This window comes from Mirounga angustirostris, unplaced genomic scaffold (genome assembly GCF_029215605.1).
Source record: "Mirounga angustirostris isolate CCGP_5_RB_7025 unplaced genomic scaffold, mMirAng1.0.hap1 SCAF_7, whole genome shotgun sequence".
NCBI classification, from domain to species: Eukaryota; Metazoa; Chordata; class Mammalia; order Carnivora; family Phocidae; genus Mirounga; species Mirounga angustirostris.
In genome coordinates, this window is record NW_026991715.1 from 44,958,063 (window position 1) to 44,984,557 (window position 26,495).

Below are 26,495 nucleotides of genomic sequence, written 5' to 3' on the forward strand. Positions count from 1 at the left end.
GACTTAAATGTAAAACCTGAAACTCCTAGAAGAAAACACAGTCAGTAAGTTCTTTGATATCAATCTTAGCGACATTTTTCGGTTTTGTTTTTGGATCTGTCTCCTCATGCAAGAACAACAAAAGCAAAAATAAACAAATGAGACTATATTAAACTAAAAAGTTTTTACATAGTGAAAAGAAAATGAAAAAGCCAACCTACTGAATGAGAGAAGATATCTGCAAATGATATATATATGATAAGGGGTTAACATATAAAATATACAAAAGAATAAAAAAAATTAAAAAAAATAAAAATTTAAAAATTTAAAAATTTAAAAAAATTTAAAAAAATAAAAAATAAAAAAATATATACAAAAGAACTCATAAAACTCAATATTAAAAAAAACCAGTCTGATTAAAAAATAGGGAGGACCTAAACAGACATTTTTCCAAAGAAGACATACAGATGGCCAACAGACACATGGAAAGATGCTTCATATCGCTCATCCTCAGGGAAATACAGATCAAAACCACAATGAGATAACACTTCACAACACTCAGAATGGCTAGAATGAAAAAGACAAGAAATAAGGAGTGTGGGCGAGGATGTAGAGAAAAGGGAAGCCTCATGCACTATTGGTAGAAATATAAATTGATGCAGCTACTGTGGAAAACAGAATGAATGTTCCTCAAAAAATTAAAAACAGAACTATGATACGATCCAGCAATTCTACTTCCAGTTATTTATCTGAAGAAAACAAACACACTAATTTGAAAAGACATATGTACCCTATGTTCATTGCAGTGTAACTGATTGATTGATTGATTTGATTTGATTTATTTGAGAGAGAGAGTGCATGAACGGCAGGGAGGGGCAGAGGGAGAGGGAGAAGCAGACTTCCCTCAGAGCAGGGAACCGGATGCGGGCCTCGATCCCAAAACCCTGGGATCATGACCTGAGTCAAAGGCAGATGCTTAACAGACTGAGCCACCCAGGCACCCTGCAGTGTTATTTAGAATAGCCAAGACATGGAAACAATCTAAATGTTCATTGATAGATATATGAATAAAGAAGATGTGTGTGAGAGAGATATATATAGCAGAACATCACTTGGCCATAAAAAAGAATAAAATCTTGCCATCTGCAATAACATGGATAGACCTGGAGGGCGTTATGCTAAGTGAAATAAGACAGAGAAAGATAAATACCATATGATTACACTTATTTGTGGAATCTAAAAAACCAAAACAAACAAACAAAGCAAAACAGAAACAGACTCACAGATACAGAGAACAAACTGGTAGTTGCCAAAGGAGGGGAGGATAGGTAAAACAGGTAAAGAGATTAAGAGGTACAATCTTCCAGTTATAAAATAAATAAGACAAGAGGATTTAAGGTACAGCACAGGGAATATAGTCAATAATATTGTAACAATTCTGTGTGGCGACAGAGCTAGGGAGACTTCTTGTGGTGACCATTTTGTAATGTATATAAATATCAAATTACTATGTTGAACATCTGGCACTAATAATATTGTATGTCAATTATCCTTCAACAAAAAAGTAGAGAAAAATTTTAAAAGCCCTTCTATGGTTTCAGAAGGTAGAGGTGTTAAATGTGCTAATTGCTCTGTCTCAGCCAGAGGTTCAAATGTTTTTTAATATTCTAACTTGTCATTTATCTATCTTCTTTTGTGAATTGTCTGAACATATCTCTGATGATTTAACATTGAAGCTTTAATGTTTTCCTTGCTTATTTGCATGAGCTCTTTCTTTGTTAGTGTATTAACCACTGACCTGAAATATGTTTAGGGTGACTGATCTCAAAGCCCACTGAGTAGTTCTAGTGGTTTAGAATGTATAGAGGTTATGAATTACTTAGATGGAAAAGATGTAATAAAACTTACTCTGAATATTTCACCAAATTACATGTATTTAAAAATCACATAAACAACAATCCTCAATCACTAGACTTTAAACTTGTAAAAGACAGATCTTGATCTTTAACTATATTAATTCAATAAACTTCCATTGAACAGTTGATATGGGTGAAGCACCATCTCCCTGAGAGTACAAATACTAAGGGTCTGAGTCCTTTTCTTTACAGGATTTTCAGGAGAAAACAGATCAATAAATAATTATAAAACAATGAGGGTGATCTATATCAGAAGCACAAATCTGAGGACAACTCATTTGACCTGTTAGAGAGAACTGGGTAAGTTTTGGAGCTGAACAGTTGATATTTGAGTGGGACCTTGAAAGGTGAGTGCAGGTTTTGCTAGGTTGCAAAGGTGACAAAGGGCATCCCAGGATGAAAAAAGAGAATGTGCAAAATGTTGCAGATAAAAAAAAAAAAAAAAAGTGTATTTAGGGAATGGTGAAAAGTCTTGAAGGGTTACTGAAGGTATAGAAAATAAGTTGAAACTGGACAGAATTTTAAAAAGAGAGTCTACCCTAACCTCCTTAATTTTATAGATTGGAAATGAGTGCTAGAGAAGTTACAAGTTGTCAAAGATTGCATACTTAATGATGGAACTGGTATTGAGATACTGAGACATAATATTCTGACTTCTTTTAGAGCATTTCTTATTATATCACATAGTTACTTGCTTCTCACAATAGATGCATTTTCCTAAAAGCAAGTATAAAAAGAACTGATCAGAAGATTTGGGAGACAAATTAGAATTCAATTCTAATCTGTTGCTAGTGGCTCCTTTGATGTCCTTTTCAAGAAGGATTCTAAGATCTAAAGAAAAAAGCACAATTTCTTAATTAGGTCTATCCACCACAAGCATAGGATGGGAAAAGTGCCATGTAATTATTTTCCATGGACAGGAGCCACCTAATGGGGAATGAGGAGTGGAGAATAAGAAAAAGAATACACCATATGTAATTTATGACTAATCTCATTTTGGCTTATTTTACATTATAAATTTATTCTTTTGAAAAAGTCATTAAATTTTGGGTTAGATCATCTGAAACCTCTCCCTTTTCAAATTTGATTTCTTTTCTTGTTCTAGTTTGCTATTTTGGATAGTGAATATGCTTACTATTCAGTATTTAAGATTACACAAAAGTATTATTTAGTCACCGTAATTCCTTTGGAATAGAAAGCTTGTTGTTTTTGTAATCTTTCAAATTATTGGTATGTATATTTGAAGCAAAAAACATGTAGTTTCTCACTCAAGTAAATAGGTATTTATTAAGATACTGCATTTCTTTGAAATGAAAAAAACTGTGTTCAAACATGTGCTTATTTGGAATCAGGTACATAAGAAGAAAAAGACTTTCTATAATACAGAATTATTTCAAAATCTATTATTACTACTTACAAATGTAGAGCATACAAAAGATTCTCATCATTTTTCTAAGATTAACATTAGGTAAGCATAAGTTACCTTTCAGCATGCTATGTTAATTTTTTTCCAAATTTTTCTAAAACCTATTTATTTTATCTGTATTTTCAGTTATAAATATCTACTGATGTTTTTTAAAGACCCACACTATTTTTTCCTATTTGGTTTCACCTAAAATGACATTCTCTTATATGAGGTAATTTCTTTATTCATTTTTCTACTTTCTGATGCTTGCCAGTCCTCAATGCCATGGCAGATCCTTCTAGAAAGCACTTTTTAAGAATTGTGCTTTATTTTGGAGCTCTTCGGTAACCTGTTGAGAATTCTTGGAATAAACCAGAAGGAAGGCTAAAGAGACAAAAGAACACTACAGCTTTCTTAAAGTTAATGAAACAGATTCCTCTGGCTCACTTTAACAATCAGTGCAAACTAAAATGGCCATTTTCACATTAGTAACATATTTTATAGAGTGGATACTTTATGCTGATGTTTATAAATGAGAAAACAACACATTACTCCAGCTATAAATGGAGCCTTTGGCAAATAAAAGAAAAACTTATTCCCATTAGTAAAACAGTGGAGTTTAAATCTAGAGAACAAGTATTTTTAAAATCTAATAGAAAAAGTCCCTGATTTGTACTCTATGTAAGCAATTAGACTTGAGAATATTGCTATCCAATCACAGAAAATACCAACTAGACTGTCTTCACTGACAATAAGAGAAACAGAAAAAAAGCAAGCTAACTCTACAACAGTGAAAATATGGAACCTTAGGAGTATCTGGTGACCATAAATATACACATTTATGAGCCTAACAATTGATATATAGTTCATGCAATTAGCAAGTTTGATAAATACGATCATTACTCTTAAGTTGAAACAAATACTGTTTGCTAAGAGAAAGGATTATTATTGAGCAGATGGTATTACTTTTCCTTGCCAATTTATATTCATAAAACTCAATAAATGCTTAGCCTTAGAAATGTCAAAAAACTCAGATTTCAGCATAATACACACCAAATAACCTGCTCTGCTTATCTCCACCCTGTCACTCTCCTCTTCAAGAGCTCAAACAAGACAGTCTGATTGACACAAATAAAAGGAAAAACCTTATTTTCTTTACTGCTATATGGTCTTATCTATAATGTACCATTTCAATGTCTTATAAAAGATACCATAATTCAAAGCAGTAATATACCCCAAAGTACTGAAGTACAAATCTACAACATATATACATATATGTATACATATATACATAAATATCTACAACATATATGCATATATATGTATATATGGTATGTTGAACACTTTTTATTCTTGTGGGAATTGCCACCAATAAGAAAACGTTTGACTGCCAATTAAATAAGAGTTGATTTCCAGTCTGGTGTTAAGAGGAAGAATTTTAAATATATAAAAAAATTGGGTTTGAATCCTAACTACCATTTATAAGCTGTGCTGACAACTGGTCAAGGGACTTAACCTCTCTGGTCTCACAGCTTTCTTATTCATAAAGTTGTGAATGTAGGGCTCTTCTGAATGTTAAAAAGGCATTTATGTCTAAAGGTCTTAGCATAATGCGTGCATAGGATAAATATTTAACAAAATGGTTACTAATATTGGTTTAGTTATTAGAGAACTAAAGTTTTACAAAAACTAAAGACTTGTCTCTAAGGTGCATTCAATGCAAGCATGATTTTTTAAAATTCTTTTTTATCACTTTGATTTTCTAGGGAGAAAACCTCCCCCCCCATTTTTTTCAAGTTTGCTGTGGTAAAATAGATCTGTAGGCAGTTGAAGCAGTTACATCGTATCATACATGCATAAGACTGACAGCTGATCTTCAAGATTTGGCAAGAGTCCTCAACATTTTTTCTCAAACACACCTGAAGGCTATCATGCAGAAGTGATCAGTCAGCTGCTATGGGAGGCTGCTGCAGGTATAGGACAGGACAGGACTCTTAGGACTAGGACTAGCCAAGACTCTGTCCTCCCCACCCACCAGACACCTGCGCCGTCCCTTCCTCACCCCAAGACAGCAACCTTCTGGCTGTAGATCAGAGGAGTAGCTCTTTCTTGAACAAGAACAACAAAGGCAAAAATCATCTCAGCAACGTGGGGTTTTACCCAAACTTCTGAGGAGCCCCTGAATTCTCCCAAATATCCATTCTTCAGTGGAATTGTTATTACTTGGGTGAGCATCTGAATCTTTTGTGGAGTCTGATGAGACACAGAGGATGAATATTCTGTCTTCCAGAAACATCTGATTCTATCTCCTTTAGCCTCCTCTTATGTCCATCTCCCCACTTATTGCCTTTCTTTCTATCTTTATAATTAGTTCACTGATTGAAAAATCAATAGAGCACATAAACAAGCATGTACAACAATGTTCATTGCAGAGTTGTTTGTAATTTTAAAAACTGTCCATCTATAGGAAACAATTAAATGAGAAATTTGACATATATCCTATGCTGCAATTTAAAAACAATGGTATAAAAATAAAATAAAATAAAATAAAATAAAATACAAACACTGGTATAGACATATATGTACTGAAATGAAATAACATCCCAAATGTATTTTTTTATTATTATTTTCTAAAGACTTTAATTTTTTAAGTAACCTCTACACCCAGTGCGGGACTTGAACCTAAAAACCCGAGATCAAGAGTCGCATGCTCTATCGACTGAGTCAGCCAGACACCCCCCAAAATATATTAAATACAAAAGGCAGTCACATAATAACATGTGTAGTATGCACGTCCAATAAAAAATAATTCCCACAATTCCAATATATGAATATTCAGTTAAAAATTCTGGAAGGATATATATTGAATTGTTTCCATTGCTAAGTGGATGAGCAAACCTAAAGGAGAGCAATGCTAAAAAGGAGCACGAAGAGGGACTTTCTCATATTATGTAATTTTTTTCATAGTCTGTAATATTTTGAGAGTATTTTGTGACATGAAAATACTTATCTATTACTTATGTAATAAAACTATATACATTTAAAAAAAATCTCATGGTAGGAATCTTAGGAAATACAGGGAAAGTAGAAGAAATAATGAAGAAAAAGCACATGTAATTCTACAACTCCATGTTCATCACTACAAAAATTTTAATATTTTTTCCCAATACATTTCTATATATGTATGTACACACTAAATTTTTAAAGCATCATTGGGTCTCATTTCATTGGCCTGATACCCTAACAATTTTGAAATATAAAAAAAATTAATTCTTACTAAGAAATAGTATTAGGAATAACAGGGTAAATAGGCTGTGGTTTTCTAGTTGTACGGCTTAAAGACCAGCTGAAAACATGGAGCACAGAACAATGATGCTACAATCACACACACACACACACACACACACACACATGTTTTCCATGTTCCCAATCCCAGTCGGGTCAGGGAAGCTGAAGATTGCCTGGGGGCCTGCACTGTCTTAAACTACTGACCTAATTCTTAGTATTTCACTCTGGTCCATTTCCTGCATGACCTCAGAATGTGTCACTGTGAATTCTATAATACACAGCAGTTGCACATTGTAGAATGTGGATTCTGATAGGTGGCTCAAATAAATGCTAGGGACATGCCACTGGAGCTCTGTGGGCCTCAGGTTCCTCATCCTTACACTGATCTCTCTAGCCCCTTCCAATATAAACAGTCTGTAATTTACTAAACACCACAAAGAATTGTGCTGAACGGACCACCACAATATGCTACTCTCAGAGTTCTCAAATTAATCCCACAGCCAAACTTCCTGCAAAATGACTTCACTGCTGTATTGTGTGGCATTTGTCTCCATTCTCCAGAATGCTCACCAGATGGTGAAGGAGCGTCTCTCTCCATGTAGCAACATTTTCATAGTGTTTCTTGCCACTCACTACTGAAAAGTTGTAAAACAACAACAACAACAACAACAACAAACCTGTGGAAGTGAGTACTCCGCTGAAAAATGTGGCTTTCTCTTTAGGAAGTGTCTGCAGGGCAAAACACAGGCCCCAAACAGCTATCGTGTGATGATACAGATGATCCTTGGTTTTGATCTTCTTTGAAGTTTATTAAAAACAAACTTGAATCTGTACCAATCTTGACAGGCATGGGAGTCAGAAGCGCAAATAGGAAATGTGAAGATCTCCCAATATTCTATTTAATCTTATAATACAATCATGAAACTCATTATAATTCAAGATCTGTACTATTATTACTATGAAGGAATTAGTACATAAATATATAATCTTACCCCAAATATAATTAGATAAAATCTTAAAACTAAAACCATCGTGTGATACTATCAGTCATTGTGAAGGAGAATAACAAAAGTTTTCATCAACATCCCAAGAAGTTTATGTTAGATACTTTTTTAAAAAAGATTTTATTTATTTGAGAGAAAGAGAGAGCACGCGCGGGGGTGCACGAAAGGGGGGTGGAGGGCAGAGAGAGAGGGAGAAGCATGCCTATCCCAGGACCCTGAGACCGTGAGATCATGATTTGAGCTGAAGGCAGCCGCTTAACTGACTGAGCCACCCAGGAACCCCATATGTTAGATAGTTTTAATAAAATAGGGAGAGTAGATTAACTTCAAGTAAACATTCATACTCAAATTGTGGATTATTTTGTTTGGAAATTTGTTGTTCATAGAACAATGAGGAAAAAGCATAATGTCTTACTTAATATCTCCAAGGAGGAGTCATGCTTTTAATGATGCCAAGCCATCCGTGACAGGAAAATTTTTTTATTTGAAAAAGCTTAAAAAATCATAAAAATGGATGGTGTGGGAGCCAAGTATTATTTAAGCAATATTTTACAGAAACCACAAAATTGTTGACAAGAGTGACTACAGTATCAATTACTGGTGTTCACTGTTTCAGAAGAGAAAGTTGAATGCCATCCTATCTCTAAGGAGTAATAACTTCCTGCTACTCAAAAAGTGTATATAATAAGCAGCATTTTAATTGAAGTGTAATTGACATATAATATTCTCCTAGCTTCAGGTGTACATCACAGTTATTCATATACATTATAAAATGATCCCTACAACAAGTTTATTTACCATCTGTCACCATACAAAGTTTTACAATATTATTGGCCATATTTCCTATGTGGTACCTTACATCCGCATAACATTTATTTTATAACTGGAAGTTTGTCCTTCACCTATTTTGCCTCACCCCCTACCACAAACAGGTTTGTTTTTAGCAGTTACGTATAAAATCCACTCAATATCAATATGGATGTTAAACTCCTTTGCTATCAAATATTCTGCATCTTATGGGCAAGAAGAAATCAGATAAGGAAAGTGGATTTGCTTTCTGACCCTTCTCTTAAGTTGTTCCTCCTGAATGTATTTCCTCTCCCTTTGTCCCCATGATTACACAAATACCACCAGATGGCTGAATTACTAAACAGTTGTCTATATATTTTTCTCAAAATCATATTTATTCTATAATGGTCCCCTACAGGACAAAATTGAATCCACAATATTTTTCCTAGCATTCAACAATGTCCATCAGGCAGCCCATCACAGTTATTAAAGAACTGATAGTAAAATAGGACTACTAGTACAGTAAGAATAGAAGAACGTTCCTTATCATGCTAGTAAATAGCTTTCATGCAACATCTACAATTAACATTGAAGCAAGTCAGAAACAAAACAAGTCTGCTCACTTGTGTCCAGTATTTCATGCTGCTCAGGAAATTTTAGCCTAAGCAATCAAGTAAGAAAACCAAATATGAGGTTCAAGTGTTTGAAAGGAGGGGGCAAAATTATATTTTTGGATGACAATTCTATAACTACAGTTTAGGAGAATCAACTAAAATGTGTAAGAAAGGCAGGACAGTATGGTTTATAAGAAAGGTAGAATGCTATAAAATACATATACACAATAGGCTTTCCATATAACAGTAATAGTCACTTAGAAAATGGAGAAAGTATCCCATTTATAAGACACAAAACATAAAATACCTAGAAATAAACTTAGTAAAAAATGTAAAAGTCTTATATAAATAATACTGTAAAACTTCACTGAAGGACATTTTACAAAACTAAAAAATATGTAAAAACATCTAATTTCCTGGGTGGGAAGACTCAGTATCATAAGGACAGATTAATTTATAACTTCAATGTACTTTGTTTGGACCTAAAAGGTTAAACGTTTCTTAAATATGCAATTTGATTTATGATATCTACTTTCTTCTTGAAGATATTCTTCTTGGAACCCTGTGACGACTCTTTAATTTAGGTGCCCTGCTTTCTATACTGCTGTCATCCTGGAATTTATTTTCATAAGACACCTGAGCTAGGTCCAGTGCTCTTTGTATCCTGGGTTATCTTCTGTATAGGATCCTTGTTGTTTTGTTTTGCTGAAATACATCTTCAGAAAATGTTTTTTAATTAGGAAGGATGTGTAGGAGGTAAACATAAACTTGAGCCCTTATGTATATTTAACCATGTCTTCAGTTTGTCCTAACACTCCATAGATTGGCTATCAATTCTGGGTTCTAATTAATCCTTCTCAAAACTTTGAAACATTGCCTCATCTGTCCCAGCTTCCAGCTTTGCTGATGAGAAGTCTGATAACTTTGAAAGATCCTTTTTTGTTCTCTAGAAGCTTTTAGGATCAATTTCTTATCCTTGGAATTTGGAAATTTCATCATGTGTCTTGGTATGCATTGTTTTTTTCCCTCTTTTGGGCAATGGATAACCCTTTTCAATCTGAAGACTTTAATCACTCTTCAGGTCAAGATTTTTCCCCCCAGTTATTTTCCCCCTGCCCCTTGTCACTCTGCTACACTCTTGATTATTTCTTTTTTCCATTATATTTTATATTCTTGACTTTTTGCTCCACTTTCTGGAAGATTTGCTTGATTAATTCAGTATTCAAGCATGTTCAGTAGTTCATCCAATCTTCCTATTTTTTTTTTTTTAGCATCCTGCTCCTATTTCACAAAAACTTAATCATACTTAACAAACATAATCTCTTTAATCTCTCCAAAAATTTAATATTTTAAATTTTTTTTCTATACTTTTTCTTTTCTCTGTTTCTTCTGGAAACAGAAGACAAATTTTCTTCAGAAAAATGCATTTGTTTTGTTCATTCATTAGTTTCTTTTCATTCATGCTATTGGTTTTCTTCAAATGTTTGGTGACCCTTTCTTGACTGTGAATATTTATAGTTTAAGAACCAGGAGTTTCTTAGACGGTTGGCAGGGGTTTCATAAGTATTTGTGTAGTACTTATAAATGGATTAATTAGCAATCTAATGCAATTTCAATCACAAACCTAATGGGATTTCTTGGGAGGACTTCACAAATAGATTATGAAATTAATTTTTTATAATTTAAAAATTAATATTTATGAATTAGCAAAATCAAATGAGGGTAACTGAGAGAATTCTGAAAAATAAGATTTGTTAAGAGGGTGCATGTTCTCTCACATACTAAACTGTATTTTTTAATCCATAATAATTATAGCATGGCATTTTTGGTATAGGAATAGGCTCTAAAGGTTAAAAAACAGAGCCAAACATTATTAAATTTAGTAAAATATAGAAGTAAGGTCTCAAGCCAATGACAAAACTGGATTATTTAATAAATAGTGTCTTTTAAATTTAGGAATCCTAGGTAAAGAATATTAGTGTCCTAACTTACCATAAAATTTATTCCATAATTATTAATGATTTAAACATGTAATGCAAATCCACAAAGGACTAACATAAAATATAGGTATATATACATCGGTGTGGGAAAAGTCTTGCTGAGGACTTATAAAGTATATTTATATTTTAAAAATACTTGCATACAGGCTATATAAACTGTTTAAAACCGCTGCTTGTTAAAGGAAAATACCCATAAATGTAAAATTCTAAATGAAGGTTGGGATGGTAGAGGGGCAAATAACAAAATATTCAGAAATAGCTAAACACCATGTTGTGTATGTAAAATCATCCTGAGATTTCCAAGAAGTCTATACAGCAGAGTAAAAAAATAAACAATTTAGTGGTAAATTACTATTATTGCCCCCATTTTACGCATGAGAAAACTGAGACTTGGAAGGTGACAGAACTTGCTGAGGATCATGTAACTAAGAGTGTGGAGCTGGGATTTCAATCTAAGGAGTCTGGTATCAGAGCCTGGCTCTCAGCCCAATGCTGTATTGTCTATTCTAGCCAACTCTCTGGTATGAATTTTACATACCTCTCTGTGAGACTTTGCTTATAATACTTCCCGACCCAGAACCCATACCTCTTCTTTCCTGCCCTACCAGTTGCCCTTGTATTTCCACACCCAGTTCCATTAAAAACTTCTCCATGAAGTTTTTCAACAATTCCAGCCCTTCCTGGAATTCCCTCCTCTCTTGGATTTGAGAACACTCTCCGGTTCCTCTGCCTACGTCTCAGTCACTCTTTTTCAATCTCTTTGTTGGATTCTTCTTTCTCTACATGTTTCTTTTCTCACCCTACTCAATGCCGCTGTGAGTACATTTCTCCCCAAAACAGCACTATCTACCTAGTTATGTTCTGAAAATGCCAGCTTAGATTGCTCTTCTGCATTCCACAGATCTCCACCTGAATGTTCAGACACCTCAAACTCCATATTTGCAACACTAGTATTTATTTGTTTGCTATTTTTACTGTCTTACTGAGATGTCACCAACATTCACTCAGCTACTGAAGCCAGAAATCCGAGTATGATCCTTGACTCTTCCCTCTCGTATCTCCTGGATGTCACCACATTCTGTCCACTTTACTCTGTAAATAACTACTAAGTTTTTCCCCTCTCTTCTGCATTCCCTTAGTTCAAGCCCCCTTTATTTCTCATGTGATTATGGTAGTAGGCTCTGAGTTGGTTCCTGTTTTTCCTCTATTCATTCCAATTTAATCTCTGCATCAGCATTTCTCAAATTTGAGAGGTCGCAGATTTCCTAAGACACTTCCACAACTCTCATAGGCATACAGTTTCCATATGACAAACTTTGCAGCAAAAAGCTATGTACTTTTCATCAGGTGACTATGTATGGTTAATGCAATAATTAATGCACATTAGTAAATACAAAGGAAAAATTCAGGCACATGATCCTGAAAATGGTGGCATTTGATTTTTTAAAGAAGTATATTAAAAATGAAACTTCTACCTGAAAATTATAAAACATTAATGAAAGATATTGAAGACAACACAAATGGAAAGATATTCCATGATCACAGATTGGAAGAACAAATATTGTTAAAATGTCCATACTATATAAAGCAATCTACATATTTAATGCAATCTCTATCAAAATACCAATAGGATTTTTCAGAGAACTAGAACAAATAATCCTAAAATTTGTATGGAACCACAAATGACTCTGAATATACAAAGCAACCTTAAAAAGAAGAAGAAAAACACAGGTATTTTTGAAATTTTTGAAATCCCAGATTTCAAAATACACTACAAAGCTAAGGCCACTACACTACAAAGCTGTAGTCATCAAAACACTATGGTAATGGCACAAATACAGACACATACATAGATCAATAGAACAGAACAGAGTCCAGAAATAAACCCACAATTATATGGTCAATTAACCTTTGACAAAGGAGGCAAGAATATGCAACGGGAAAAAGACAATCTGTTCAACAAATGGTGTTGGGAAAACTAGACAGCTACATGCAAAAGAATAAAACTGGACCACTTTATTATATGATACACAAAAATAAACTCAAAATGAATTAAAGACATAAATGTGAGACCTGAAACCAAAAAAATCTGAGAAGAGAGTACAGGCAACAATTTCTCTGACACAGGTCATAGCAACATTTTTCTAGATATGTCTCCCGAGGTAAGGGAAACAAAAGCAAAAATAAACTATTGGGACTACATCAAAATAAAAAGCTTCTGCACAATGAAGGAAAGAATCAACAAAACCAAAAGACAACCTACTGAACGCGGAAGATATTTATTTGCAAGTGACATATCTGATAAAGGGTTAGCATCCAAAATATATAAAGAAATTGCACATCTCAACACACAAAAAAGCAAATAATGCAATTAAAAGTGGGCAGAAGACATAAACAAACCTCTCTCCAGAGAAGACAGATGGCCAAAACACACATGAAAAGATGCTCAACATCACTCATCATTGGGAAATGCAAATCAAAACCACAATGAAATATCACCTCACACTTGTCAGAATGGTTAAAATCAACAACACAAGAAAGAAGTGTTGGCAAGGGTGTGGAGACAAAGGAACCCTCTTACACTGTTGGTGGGAATGCAAACTGGTGCAGCCACTGTGGGAAGACAGGATGGAGGTCTCTCTAAAAGTTAAAAATAGAACTACCATATGACCCAGTAATTCTACTACTAGGTATTTACCCAGAGATTATGAACACACTAATTTGAAAAGATATATGCACCCCTATGTTTATCACAGCATGATTGACAATAGCCAAATTGTGAAAGTGTCTATCGATAGATGAATGGATAAAGAAGATGCATATATATACAATGAAATATTACCCAGCCATAAAAAAGGAAATCTTGCCATTTGTAACAACATGGATAGATCTAGAGAATATAATACTAAATGAAATAAGTCAGTCAGAAAAAGACAAATACCATATGATTTCACTCATACGTGGAATTTAAGAAACAAAACAAAGAAGGGACAAACCAAGAAACAGACTCCTAACTATAGAGTATCAACCGATGGTGACCAGAGGGCAGGTGGTTGCGGAGATGGATGAAACAGGTGTTGGGGATTAAGAGTTCTCTCATCATGCTGAGCACTGACTAATGTACAGAACTGTTGAATCACTATATTGTCTTGTATTGTATTGTACGTTAATGATACTGGAATTAAAATAAAAATACATTGAAAATGAAAACACAAAATTAAAAAGATATTACAAAGACTCCTTTAAGCATACAACTCTAAATCGTGTCATAACATTTCTCCTTTTGAATAAAGTCACCCCAATGCTTAAAGAAAAAAAATATACAAGCTCCTTGGCATGACTTTCAAGACTTAGGAAGTCATGATAGGTTGCTTCTCTTTAATCATCTTTTCACCTTTCCCCATCATCCATTGCGCCACATACTGCAACCTGTTTGGGGCTCGCTGGTGTCTTTTACATGCAGTATTTGCTTGGATTATTGACATCCAACCACAATACATCTGTCCTGGTCTAGCTCATTTCTCATCCTCAAAGCCTAGCTCAGTGATTTTCATCTCTGGGAGAAAATCTCTGATTTTCTTCTTTTCCCTTTTTCAGTCTTGGAATGGTATATGTGCACCTATGGCATGCCATGATGTAATTGACCATTTATCTTTCCATTTAGTGCTCTTGGCTGCTGGGTCCTTGAAATCTGGGACTGTCTTAATCCACTTTCCAGTCTCCAAGCCTACCACAATTATGAGGCACTGGATACATCTTTGTTAAATAGATCAGTGACCTTTCATCTATATTTATCTTTCTTTTTTTAATCGCAATTCATTCATTCATTCATTCATTCATTTATGCATTCACTAGTCCATTATCTGCTAGTTTTGGAGAATATAAAGACGAATAAGACATAGCCCTGGCTCCTACAGAGCACTTTATTATTGTACTGTATCATCTCAAATTTTTTTTTCTCTAATCATTTAGTTGTATTAGTCTTTTCTTCAGAAGAATAGTAGGGACTCATCATAATAATTTCTCTGCTCCTCATAGTTCTTGGACTACTGTAGAAGTTCAATATGTGTTTCTGGAATAGCCTTATTTTGCTTTTAGGGGATGCCTATTAATGCATAGTTCTACCAGAGGACCCTATTCTGTGGAAACCCCAAGTGCTGCACTTCAAAGCAGTTGAGGCAATTTATAGGTTTTTCTGGCATAAATGTGCTAAGTTGGCTGGCAGGTGGAATTATGAGTTCAGGAAAGAAAGAGAATGTTGTATGGGATTCCCGGTCATCAGCCAATCTCTGAGGGTGATACTGATTTCATCAAGATAAATGGACTAATTTCTTTTGAATTTTAGTCAACATTATATATTAGTTTTACAATATTTATTTCTATATTTACAGGTTAAGAAAACAAAGCAATTGACCTAGGCTGATAGGTACAAAAATTACTTTTAGTTCTGGTGACTCTCTCTCTTATTTTTTCTGGGTAAACATGTTATTGCTCTTTAATACTAGATAACAAGGGAAGATAACAGAGCTAACATTTATTGAGCATTTATATTGGAAAAGCTCAGCTTTAAGCAGTTTTACATGTATTAATACAGTGAAGCTTTACAACAACTCTTATTATATCTATTTCACTGCTAGGGAAACTGAAGCATAGACAGCCTCAGTAACTTGCCCAAGGTAACTTGGCTACTTAGTGTGGAGCTGGAATTCACACACGGGCAGTCTTCACTTTTTACAAGTGATTTATACTGCCTATAAAAGGAGCACTGGACTGGTTGTTACAAAACCAGGCTTCAAATCTTGAACTCACAATACAATAGCGGAGTGAATTTAAGGATGTCATTTCATTTTATCTTCTGAGTTTCATTGTCTTTGTACCCTTTACAGCCTGTGAGGAGGAGTAACTTTATATAGTCTTTTCTAAACTGAAAAGTGTTATAAATTCAAGAATTTTTTTTACATTAAAATTTTGTTTAAGAGCCTGAGAGTCTTCCAGAAAGTCTTTGTGAAGGCAGAGACAAGGTGAGACACAGGCACTGAATGTTCAGACTCCTTCTAACCGTGTTAAGCTGCACATTTTATTGCTAAACCTAAGGGAGAGATTAGAGGGAAGGAGAGTGGAAAGTAACAAGGTATGAAGCCTGGCTCTTTAGAGAGTAGTATAAACTATTTTCTTGATTAGTTTCAGAGCATTAACAATTACTTCTAAGATAAGCAGCGTTAAAGGGGTCTCAGGAAGGAGTAAAATTATTTTAAAAAATACAGTCAAATTGTTAAAAATTATCAGAACCATCTGTGAAAAGCACATGCAGTTTCATCATCTCTTTCAAAAAAATTATGCCCTAGCTGGTTAGTATTAGCAATCAGGGGATGAACACTCCTCATGTTTTATGCATAGAACAATTGATACCATGTCTAGTGCACTTGGTATTAACCAAGGAGTTAGAAAGGCTGAGTTTTGTGCCCATTTGGTTCCAGGTCAATAAAGAAGTGGCCACCTTCCTCTGGGTAGATGTGTCTCCTCCAGTAATAAGGAGCGTATTGATGCACTTGCCTTGTCTCCATCTCCAAGGGAAGTTCTGAAGATTGGTAAGACAGTGTCTATAAAATCTTTCAACTCTTTACAAGGTAAAACATACACAGACATACTGGCATGAGAAGCATGGTCATTAATTCTTTCATACATGAGAGCAACAAGAAGGAAAAAAAAAACAAACAAAGGCAGTCCCAAATTATAAAAACACCGGGTAGCGATGCAAAAAGTTTGAGGATAGAAAACAACAACATTGGGGTGCCTGGGTGGCTCAGTCATTAAGCGTCTGCCTTCAGCTCAGGTCATGATCCCAGGGTCCTAGGACTGGGCCCCGCATTGGGCTCCTGCTCGGCAGGAAGCCTGCTTCTCCCTCTCCCACTCCCCCTGCTTGTGTTCCCTCTCTCGCTCTGTCTCTCTCTGTCAAATTAATAAATAAAATGTTTAAAAAAAAAAAAAGAAAACAACAACATTGAATCCAAACTAATATTTGTACTCTATATTCTACAGATTCTCAGAAGGGTACTTCACTGACTGCTCCAGGGTATTATCACCCTTTCTCACTGACATGTTGTAGCAAATATTTTAACTTATGTGGCCTTTGGCTCCCTAAAAGGGACTCAAAAATTCCTTTGGGAAATACTTTTTATGAAGAAGTATAATCACAACAAAAAAGAAAATTCAAATATCTACTAAACTTATGAAGGAATGCTCACCCTCACTACTACTCAATGAAAATGCAATGATCCTATTATAGAATCTCCATATTTGGAAAAAGACTAGAAAGTTTGACAATATCATGTGTTTCTGACTGGGATGTGGAGTGACAGGAATCCTCAGACACTTTTCATACACTTCATCAAACACTTGCCTTTTATCTAGTAAAGTTAAAGATACACATTACCCAAGATTCCATTCTTTGGTATATTCCCCTACAGAATTGCATGCTATTTGCACCAACAAATGTTCATAATATCCTTACTCATAATATTCCCAATCTAGAAACTGCTCAACTTCATAAGAAGAGAAGATAGCACAAATAAGTTGTTGTTCCTTTATACAATAGAACACTATATAGTCATGAAAATGTATAATCCTCAGCTATATGCAACACTGATGTATTGTACAAGTATGATATTGTGTAAAAGAAGGAAATCATAAAAGTATCCATGAGATTGGTCCATTTACATAAAATAAAAAAACAAACTAAGCTGAACTCCATTGTTTTGAGATGCATACATAGGTGGTAAACCATATCACAAAGAAAAGCAGGAAGAGAAAGAAAGGTTAGGATAGTGGTTATCCCTTTGGAGAGGCAGAAATGGAAAAAAATAGAGTGCTTCTGAAGGATGATTAAAATAGGTATTTATTTTAGAACTATGTTAAACTGAACACTCACATTTTACATACTTTTCTAAGTGTTTGTTGTATTTCACAATTTAAAAATTTATGAAGACACCATAAACTATAGTACTCAAGGCAGTGTGGTATTGGAGAAAGAAGAGACAAATCAGTCAATGGAATAGAATAGAGAGCCCCCAAATAGACCCATATAAATGTAGTCAACTGATCTCTCCCAAAGAAGCAAAGGCAATAAAATGGAAAAAAGATATTTCGACAAATGGTGCTAGAACAACTGGACATCCACATGCAAAAAAAAAAAGAAGGGGGAGATCTAGACACAGACACTACACTCTTCACAAAAGTTAACTCAAAATGGATCACGGACCTAAATGTAAAACACAAAATGACAAAACTCCTAGATTATAACATAGTGAAAATCTAGATGACTTTGTTTGCTCATGACTTTTTAGATACAACACCAGATGCATATAATCCATGAGACAAATAGTTGATAAGCTAGACTTCATTAAAACTGAAAATCTCTGTTCTGTGAAAGATAATGGCCACAAAAATGAGAAGACAATCCATAGACTGGGAGAAAATATTTGCAATGATATATCTGATCAAGGACAACCGGTTACTCAAAATATACGAAAAAAATCTTAAAACCCAACAATAAGAAAATAAGCAACTAGATTAAAAATGAGCCAATTCCTTAAGAGACACCTGGCCAAATAAGATACATAGACTGCAAATAAGCACATGAAAAGATTCTTCACATATGTCCTCAGAAAAATGCCAATTAAAACAAGGAGATCCCACTCCACACCTAATATAATGGCCCAAATCTGCAACACTGAGAGTAACTCTCATTCATTGCTGGTGTAAATGGTTCAGGCACTTTGGAGGACAGCGTGGCAAGTTCCTACCAAACTAAACATACTCTTACCAAACGAGTCGGCAACTGGACTACTTGAAATTTACCCAAAAGAGGTGAAAATGTACATCCACACGAAAACCTCCAAGTGCATATTTAGAGCAGCCTTATTCATAATTGCCAAAACTTGGAAGCACTAAGCTGTCCTTCAGTAGGTGAATGGATAAATAAACTGTGGTACATCCAGACAATGGAATATTATTCATCGCTAAAAAGAAATGAGCTATCGAGCATGAAAAGACATAGAGGAACATAAAATGCACATTACTAAATGAAAGAAGCCAATCTGAAAGGGCTACATACTGTATGATTCCAACTCTATGACATTCTGGAGGAGGCAAAACTTTGGAGATGGTAAAGAGATCACCGGTTGCCGAGGGGGTGAGGGATAATAAATAAATATGTGGAGCACAGAGGATTTTTAGGGCAATGAAAATACTGTCTCACTCTCAAGAGGGAGACCCAGTATAAACTACAGATTTGGGGTGATAATGATAGGTCGACGTAGGTTCATCAATTGTAAAAAAAATGGGGAATGTTGATACTTGGGGAGGCTGTGCATGTGTCCAGGTCGGGAGTATATGAGAAATCTCTACTTTCTGCTCAATTCTGCTGTCAAACTAAAACTGCTCTAAAAAATAAAGTCTACTAAAACAACAACAACAACAACAACAACCCAAACCCAAAAAAACAAAAGCCTGAGCACTCGTGGCTTCCTGGAAGTTTACAAAAATTTCACAAAGCCTAAAGAGATCAAAAAACGATTAATTATTTGGAAACTTTTACCCTTCAATCAACTATATCAGTGCTGATGAAGATCACCTGGTGGATAATTCAGAGGTTTAATGTGAAAAGTCTCCCTAAATAACATACACTTATTGGGGAAGAACCCAAAGTTCAAACTGCAAACTGTTAGCAGGGGAAAGAACGGAAGACTTTTCTCTTCAAAACTGCCAAGCGAGTCTGGTTTAATTGAAGTTGATGGCAAAGACAACAGAGCACACTTAATTGAATTTTAATCTGAATGATCTCTACGCCATGTTTGAAACATAAACATACATGTGAGAGTTCTTCAAGATGTTGGCCATGAATCTGTTTTTGTAATTCAAAAGCATACTTTGCTTATGAATCTCTTTTTAACAAGCTTTGGCTGGGCTTCTTTTCTTCCAGATGTTTGGTATTGTATCGACACAACTTCCATCTCTCTGCATATAATTTAAAACAAAGTTATAAAGAATATATTTATTTTACAAACTGGTAAGATTCAAATGAATTGTCGATAGGTTTATATAACGATGAGTACTTACATCTCATAAAGTCCTACAGATAGCATCTCTTCATCTGAAGACCTCTTACTACTTTCAAACCCAAAAGCATTTTATATTTCTAAGACATTATTAAAGTGACCAATTAACAATTTTGGTAAAAAAAGAAGCCTCCCAAATCCAACATGGAAAATGATATTTTGTTATATACACTTTCATTTAAAACCCCTGTTGAAACAATTTATAGAAGGCAAGAGAGTTTGGTGATTCAGAGGATAATCTGAAGTCAGATCTGGATTTAAATCCCAGCTCTACCGTTTACTAACTTAGACAAGTCATACTGCCTCTCTCCTCAGAACCTATTTCCTGGTAGGTACTCCCCAGTCTTATAGGGATGAAAATAAATATCCCATGTAAAGCACTTTGTCAGCTCCAAGCACACAGTGAGCAACTCAATAAATGTTAGCTATCAGCAGCAGCAGCAGCATCTTCTAGAATCTTCCCGATCTTGCATCCAAATTGTTTTATCCCACTTATTTTTTTCTACTATAAAGTGTTCGTCCAGGCCACCTTCCTCCTCAGTTATGGTTCCCCTGGATTTCTAGCAAAAGGTGGTGAAATTATATATGCTTTTCTTCTCTTTCTGACACTTCAGTAAAATGAAAGTAAAGGAATAAACACACAAATCCACAAAGGCATAGGTCATGGGGGAGAAGAGATCAGCAAAGGAGAGATTTCAACTGATTTTCCACTCTTCAGAGAGTGGATAGAGGAGTAGAAACTGCCTTAGCACAGTGCAGGAAAACAGAGCAAATTTGAAGAGAAGTGAACTAATGTGCTCTGCTAAACCCAGAAAGCCTTAGTGCTTAGGGAGGCAGGAGTTTAGTGAGAGGCTGAAAGTATATTAAAATTATATGGAGACTTTGGATCCCAACTACTTCTCTCTCCTCCTGGACACTGAATCTTTCCTTTCTGAAGAAAATAAGCTAGAGGGACTTCAAACTGAGAACATTAGGGACTGTGGCAGACAAGGTGAGGCTCAAAACTGAAAAACAGACACTACTTACTGAGGAGTTCCCAGTAAGATGCCCAGCCTCCTTATATGCCATGCTCCCCAAACACTGGCGTTCAAGTAAATACCCCTAGGCAGATGTTTTCCAGACAGGATTTAGAGAATCTCTTCATAATGACACTGGAGAACTTCCCAAAGAATAAGCCAGCTGAACAACCAATCATATTACAGTGAAGCCCTACAGCTGATGAGCCCCATCCACATTCGCCCAACTTTGATGGTGTTGGTGTTGTCATGATTGTTGTTGTTTTATTATCTTTGTGCGTGTGTGTGTGTGTGACTTTTATTTATTTATTTTTGTAAAGATTTTATTTATTTAAGAGAGAGAAATAGCACGGGGGGGTGGGGTGAGGGCAGAGGGAGAAGCAGACCCCCCACTGAGCGCAGAGCCCTGATGCGGGGCTCAATTCCAGGACCCCCGAGATCATAACCCAAGCTGAAGTCAGGAGTCAGAGGTTTAACCTACCCAGCCACCCAAGTACCCCTTTGTGTGTCACTTTTATTTTTTATTTATTTATTTTTTTAAAGATTTTATTTATTTATTTAACAGAGAGAGAGATAGCGAGAGCAGGAACACAAGCAGAGGAGTGGGAGAGGGAGAAGCAGGCTTCCCGCGGAGCAGGGAGCCCGATGCGGGGCTTGATCCCAGGACCCCGGGATCATGACCTGAGCCACCCAGGCGCCCTGTGTGTCACTTTTAAATAAGAATGGACAGGGGCACCTGGGTGGCTCAATCCTTAGCATCTGCCTTTGGCTCAGGTCATGCTTCTCCCTCTCCCACTCCCCTTGCTTGTGTTCCCTCTCATGCTCTCTTTCTCTGTCAAATAAATAAATAAAATCTTTAAAAACAAAAAAAAAATAAGAATGGACAACCACGAGGAAATTCTCCAGAATGAAGAAAAGAGACTAAAATAAGCATACCACATCAACTGAATATAGATATCCACAAGAAACAGATAGTGAAAAACCTCTGAAGAGCTATCATTTGTGCCATTGGAAAGATAATGTATTCCTGATGTAAGAATAGATGCTATTAAAAAGGAATCATCAAAGAACAAGAGAGTATTGAAATCTCAAAAAAAAAAAAAAAAATAGGACCAAAATAAAATTTTAACCAAAAGGCTGGAAGATAAATTTGAAGAAATCTTCCAGAAGCCAGAACAAAACACCAAGGAGGTAAAAAATGGGAAGAAAAAAAATGAGGAAATTAAGGGATCTGATCTAGGAGATCTGACACTCAATGATGAGGAATCCCAGGAAGAGAGGATAGAGAAAATGGAGAAAGTAAAATTATTGATGAACTAATAAAAGCAGAAATTCCAGAATTAAAGGACCCATATGTCTAGAGTGAAAAGATCTAGTGTGTGTCCAGGACAATGGATGAAGACCCAGACCAGGATGACTGACCATGAAATACAGAAATATTGGTGATGAAGAGAAGCTCATAAAAATTTTTTGCCAAGAAAAATAGGTTTTGAACAGATATCAGGATGTCATCCATGGTAGAAAACGATGGAATGATCCCTGCAAAATATGAGAAAATACATTTGTAATCTAGAATTCAACTGTAGTTAATCCATGCTTGAGATGACTGAGGGTTTAAATGCAGAGCAGGGGGAATCTAAGTGACATACAGGGTTGGTTCCTGAAAAGGAGACCTCACAGTTGGGTTTTATCTTCAACTTTGAAACTCAATGTTAGAGACACAAGAAAGAAAAAGGAGCACCCTCAGCACTACCCGGATACTATGAACACCCTGAGAAAAACATTGCTTTTTTGCTAACACCTGTGACTATGAACACCCTGCGAAAAACATTGCTTTTTTGCTAACACCACCAAGACAGGGTATCAAGAGGTCGAGCAAATTTACAAAGCGTACCAGCCTTTGTGCTTCGGAAGAAGTGGACTTCCTTTTCATACAGCTGATACTTCTGAATAGATGGGTCAGTAGATAATATGCCGTAAGAAATAAAAGCCAAATACTAATTTGGAAGTCAGTTTTGCTTAGGCTTTGTATATTGCCACCAAATTTTGCGAGCTACTAAAAAAATAACTAAGAATGACTCTTTGCCTTTAATTAATGATTTAACCATCTTGCATGACAAAGCAGAACAATATTTTTTGTTTTTATGCTTATTAAATTACCATGGACAATTTTATTAACAATCCCATGAGGTGGTGTTTTTAGATGCTAATTTCTTACCTCAAAGGAATGGAGCAACAACAACAAAATAAACTAAGACAAAACCCAAAAATCCTTCTTAGTATTCTAGTATTCTCTTACAAAGGATCCAGCTTATCACAGTAATTGATTCCTTCTCCTACTTACACTGGCGATATTACTATATTAAATGGCTAAAGGATAAACGTAGCTAACAGTGGAGCTATAGTTCTTCCAGAAATAAGATAATTAAATAGCAATGTGTGCCAAGAAACCTTTCTTTGAACGTTTCTATTGCACCCTCTCATTATTTCTGGCTACCTGATTAGTAGAAGACTTGGATGACTGCTTTCTCCTGATACCACTTCCAGTCTGCTCTTGAGTTCTCCAGGCCTCACGCTGACTACCAGTAAAAAGAAAAAATGAAGACAGAATTTTCTTCACTACTTAAACAATACGCTGAACTGTTTATAATATTCCCAGTTTTTCTCCTTCTCATTCCCCAAGACAATTTTATAATTGCCTAAGACTGATACTAGATTAATAAATCTGAAATAATTATAAATAAACTCCTTAAAATAAGAAGAGTTTCCAGAAGCTGAAGATGAATGAGAATTCAAACAAAGCTGTTGAACAGGCTATTTCTGGGGTTCTCAACTCATTCCTGCTAAGGGTACATAGCTTCGTATTTCCCTCAAATGTCCTCTACTCATGTCACAAATATTACTTAACTGTGTACCACGCACCAAGCACTGTGGTGGTTACTGTGGAGGAAACCAAGGGAAAAAAATCAAGCGTTCTCCTTCAAGATGGAGATGGGACTTATGGCAGTGGCACCTGAGGAGGAACTGATGAATGAGAAGGATGGAGAAAGTGAGGACGAGGAGCTAAGTTGTGAATAAACGTGGGCCCTAGTGACAGTTAATCCAATAATTAGTGAAATGTGATTTGTGTTTAGCCCTGCTTTCCTGGGTAGTCCTCTTGAGCTGTGAAGAGACAGAACTGGCAACGAGTTCAAATGGGCAATAAGACTTCAGAATCCACTCGTTAGCTCTGATCCATCTGTCATGAGCTGATATCCACGAGAAGTTGCCATCTCATCAAGAAATAGGACTGCATCTCTAGTGAACAGCTGGTTGTTATGGATGACCAGCATTCAGTTCTCCTTTCTTTTGAAAACAATATCCTGATTTTCTTTGAAGAAACTCCTTAATGTTAGGTGGGACCACTGTGATTGGTTCAGGGTAGGGTCTACCATCTTTAATTATAGGGGAGCTACTAGAGAGAGATGCTCTTTTTTTCTGTTGAACATAAAACCTGGAAAGATAGAGCTCTAGGATTCTGACATGGGCGCTGTGCCTATGTATATGGAAACTGAGAATAAAGCCCAAAATGGAGAGAGAAAATCCTCATAAAGAGTTCTAATGCAAATGGTACCCCATAGTCTGCTTAAAACCTGAGGGAACCCCGTTAAGTGGTGGTATGAAGCCATCCACCTGCTACCCGTGGGAGAAAAGCATCCAGGAGGACATTCTGCCGAGTGTGAAAATGAGTGTGTAACAACTGTTCAAGGGTGTGTGATACTCTTCACTATTATACTCCACAAGGTCAAATTTTGCTTGCTAAACTGACTGAGGAATATTCTCAAGGGAATGGAAGAAACAAAGCGGCCTGTCAATTTGGAGAAATATTTGCGTAACTGTCAGATAAAACTTAAAAACAGATTTTAAAAAAAGGAATTTTCTCTTGCAGAAACTAACTATGGAACGGGCATAGGACAAGCACTGTGATAACTGACACTTGTAAGTCAACATGCAAAACCAACCAAACAGGAAAACATCCAGATATGTGAAAAATGAAGCAGTTCTTCTGACAGCCAAAAAACACAACTTTACAAGACCGCTTGAGTTATGTATTTTGACTGGTAATGCGTCACGTTAGTACTTTTATTTAAACCACAACAACGTTTGTCTTCCTAAAAATAGTTCCTGCACTTTAGAAAAGTACAATCTGAAGTTTCAGACTAGTGCTGTGCTCAACACACCCACAGAGCTGTAAGAGATTTTCGAGGCCCCTGCTCACTGGATTTCACAAACATCCCATCTCTCCTACCAGTTCCACTCAAAACACACATGCAAGCAAATCACAGCAAAGCATAATCACTGAAGAACATCATAACCTGCAAATTACAATCTGAAAAAGAGAATCACTGAAGCAAAACTGAAAAAACAATCATATAATTATGTTAGAAGATAACTTTTCTCCTTAAATATAATTTGTCTTTCCATTGAGCACGCACAAAAGCCACCCATGAGCACTCATGTGGTTCCTTTTTAGCTTTTGTCTGTTTTCTTTAAAGACAAGACGAGAAGAATCTGCTTAAAAGCCAAATACACTGATAAATGTTTACCGATAAAATCTTCCAGATGGGACTACTTTCAAGGAAGGTCAATTACAAGCCTCGTGGCTCTCCTTTTAATGATATCCTTTAATGATCCCCTTCCTCTCCCAGAAAATTAAATCACAAAAACAGCTTTGGCTGAGAATGACCCAGTAATCCTCATAATCACGTTGCAATAACAGACAAGGAGATCAAAGCACAGGTGTACTGAGAAATAGAGGTTTCCATCCTACTATAAAACGTGAACTTGCTTCAGACTAAGATCAAAGTGCTTTTAGCTCCCCCAACCCCAACAACTTACAATATTTTAAAAATTCTGTGGTTTCCTTGATTCATAAACTTCCCTCGATTTTCCTCCTCCCAACTTCTACCAAACACAGTGGCCATTGTTCACATATCATGGCTGTTTTTTCATAAATCTAATAATTAATTAATTTTAGAAATTTAGAAATTTGGCAAATTATGTTGAATCTCTAATTGCACCACGAAGACCCCCAAGTTCGTTAGTAAGCTATTGCCTCCAGTATTGTAAAGACAGAACCGAATGATGGAAAATTATGTAAAGATAAATGTGATGCTAATGTATGAGTTAGAAATTGACTTAGGCAGCTAGTAGTGGCTTCAGTAAGAGAGTGATTCCTTTTTGTTTCATTTTTTTTAAGATTTATTTGTTTGAGAGAGAGAGCGCACGCATGAGTACACATGGGGGGAGGGATAGAGGGAGAAAATCTTCAAGCAGCCTCCCTGCTGAGCGGGGAAACCAAATCTGGGCTCCATCTCAAGACCTATGA

At 35.7% G+C, this 26,495-nt stretch overlaps 1 protein-coding gene across 6 annotated transcripts in view; it reads right to left on the minus strand.

Annotated features, from left to right (window-relative positions):
- Nucleotides 1-26,495, minus strand: part of PDE4D (phosphodiesterase 4D) — a 745,734-nt gene that overhangs the window by 95,154 nt on the left and 624,085 nt on the right. The window contains exon 6 of one of the 6 annotated variants that reach the window (XM_054512131.2): nucleotides 440-20,010. The exons of the other annotated variants lie outside the window; for them this stretch is intronic. Within the exon in view, the coding sequence (XP_054368106.1) occupies nucleotides 19,928-20,010 (83 nt within the window). The 3' untranslated portion in view covers nucleotides 440-19,927. Of the gene's footprint in view, nucleotides 1-439; nucleotides 20,011-26,495 lie in introns of those variants that run through there. 6 annotated transcript variants of the gene reach the window in all.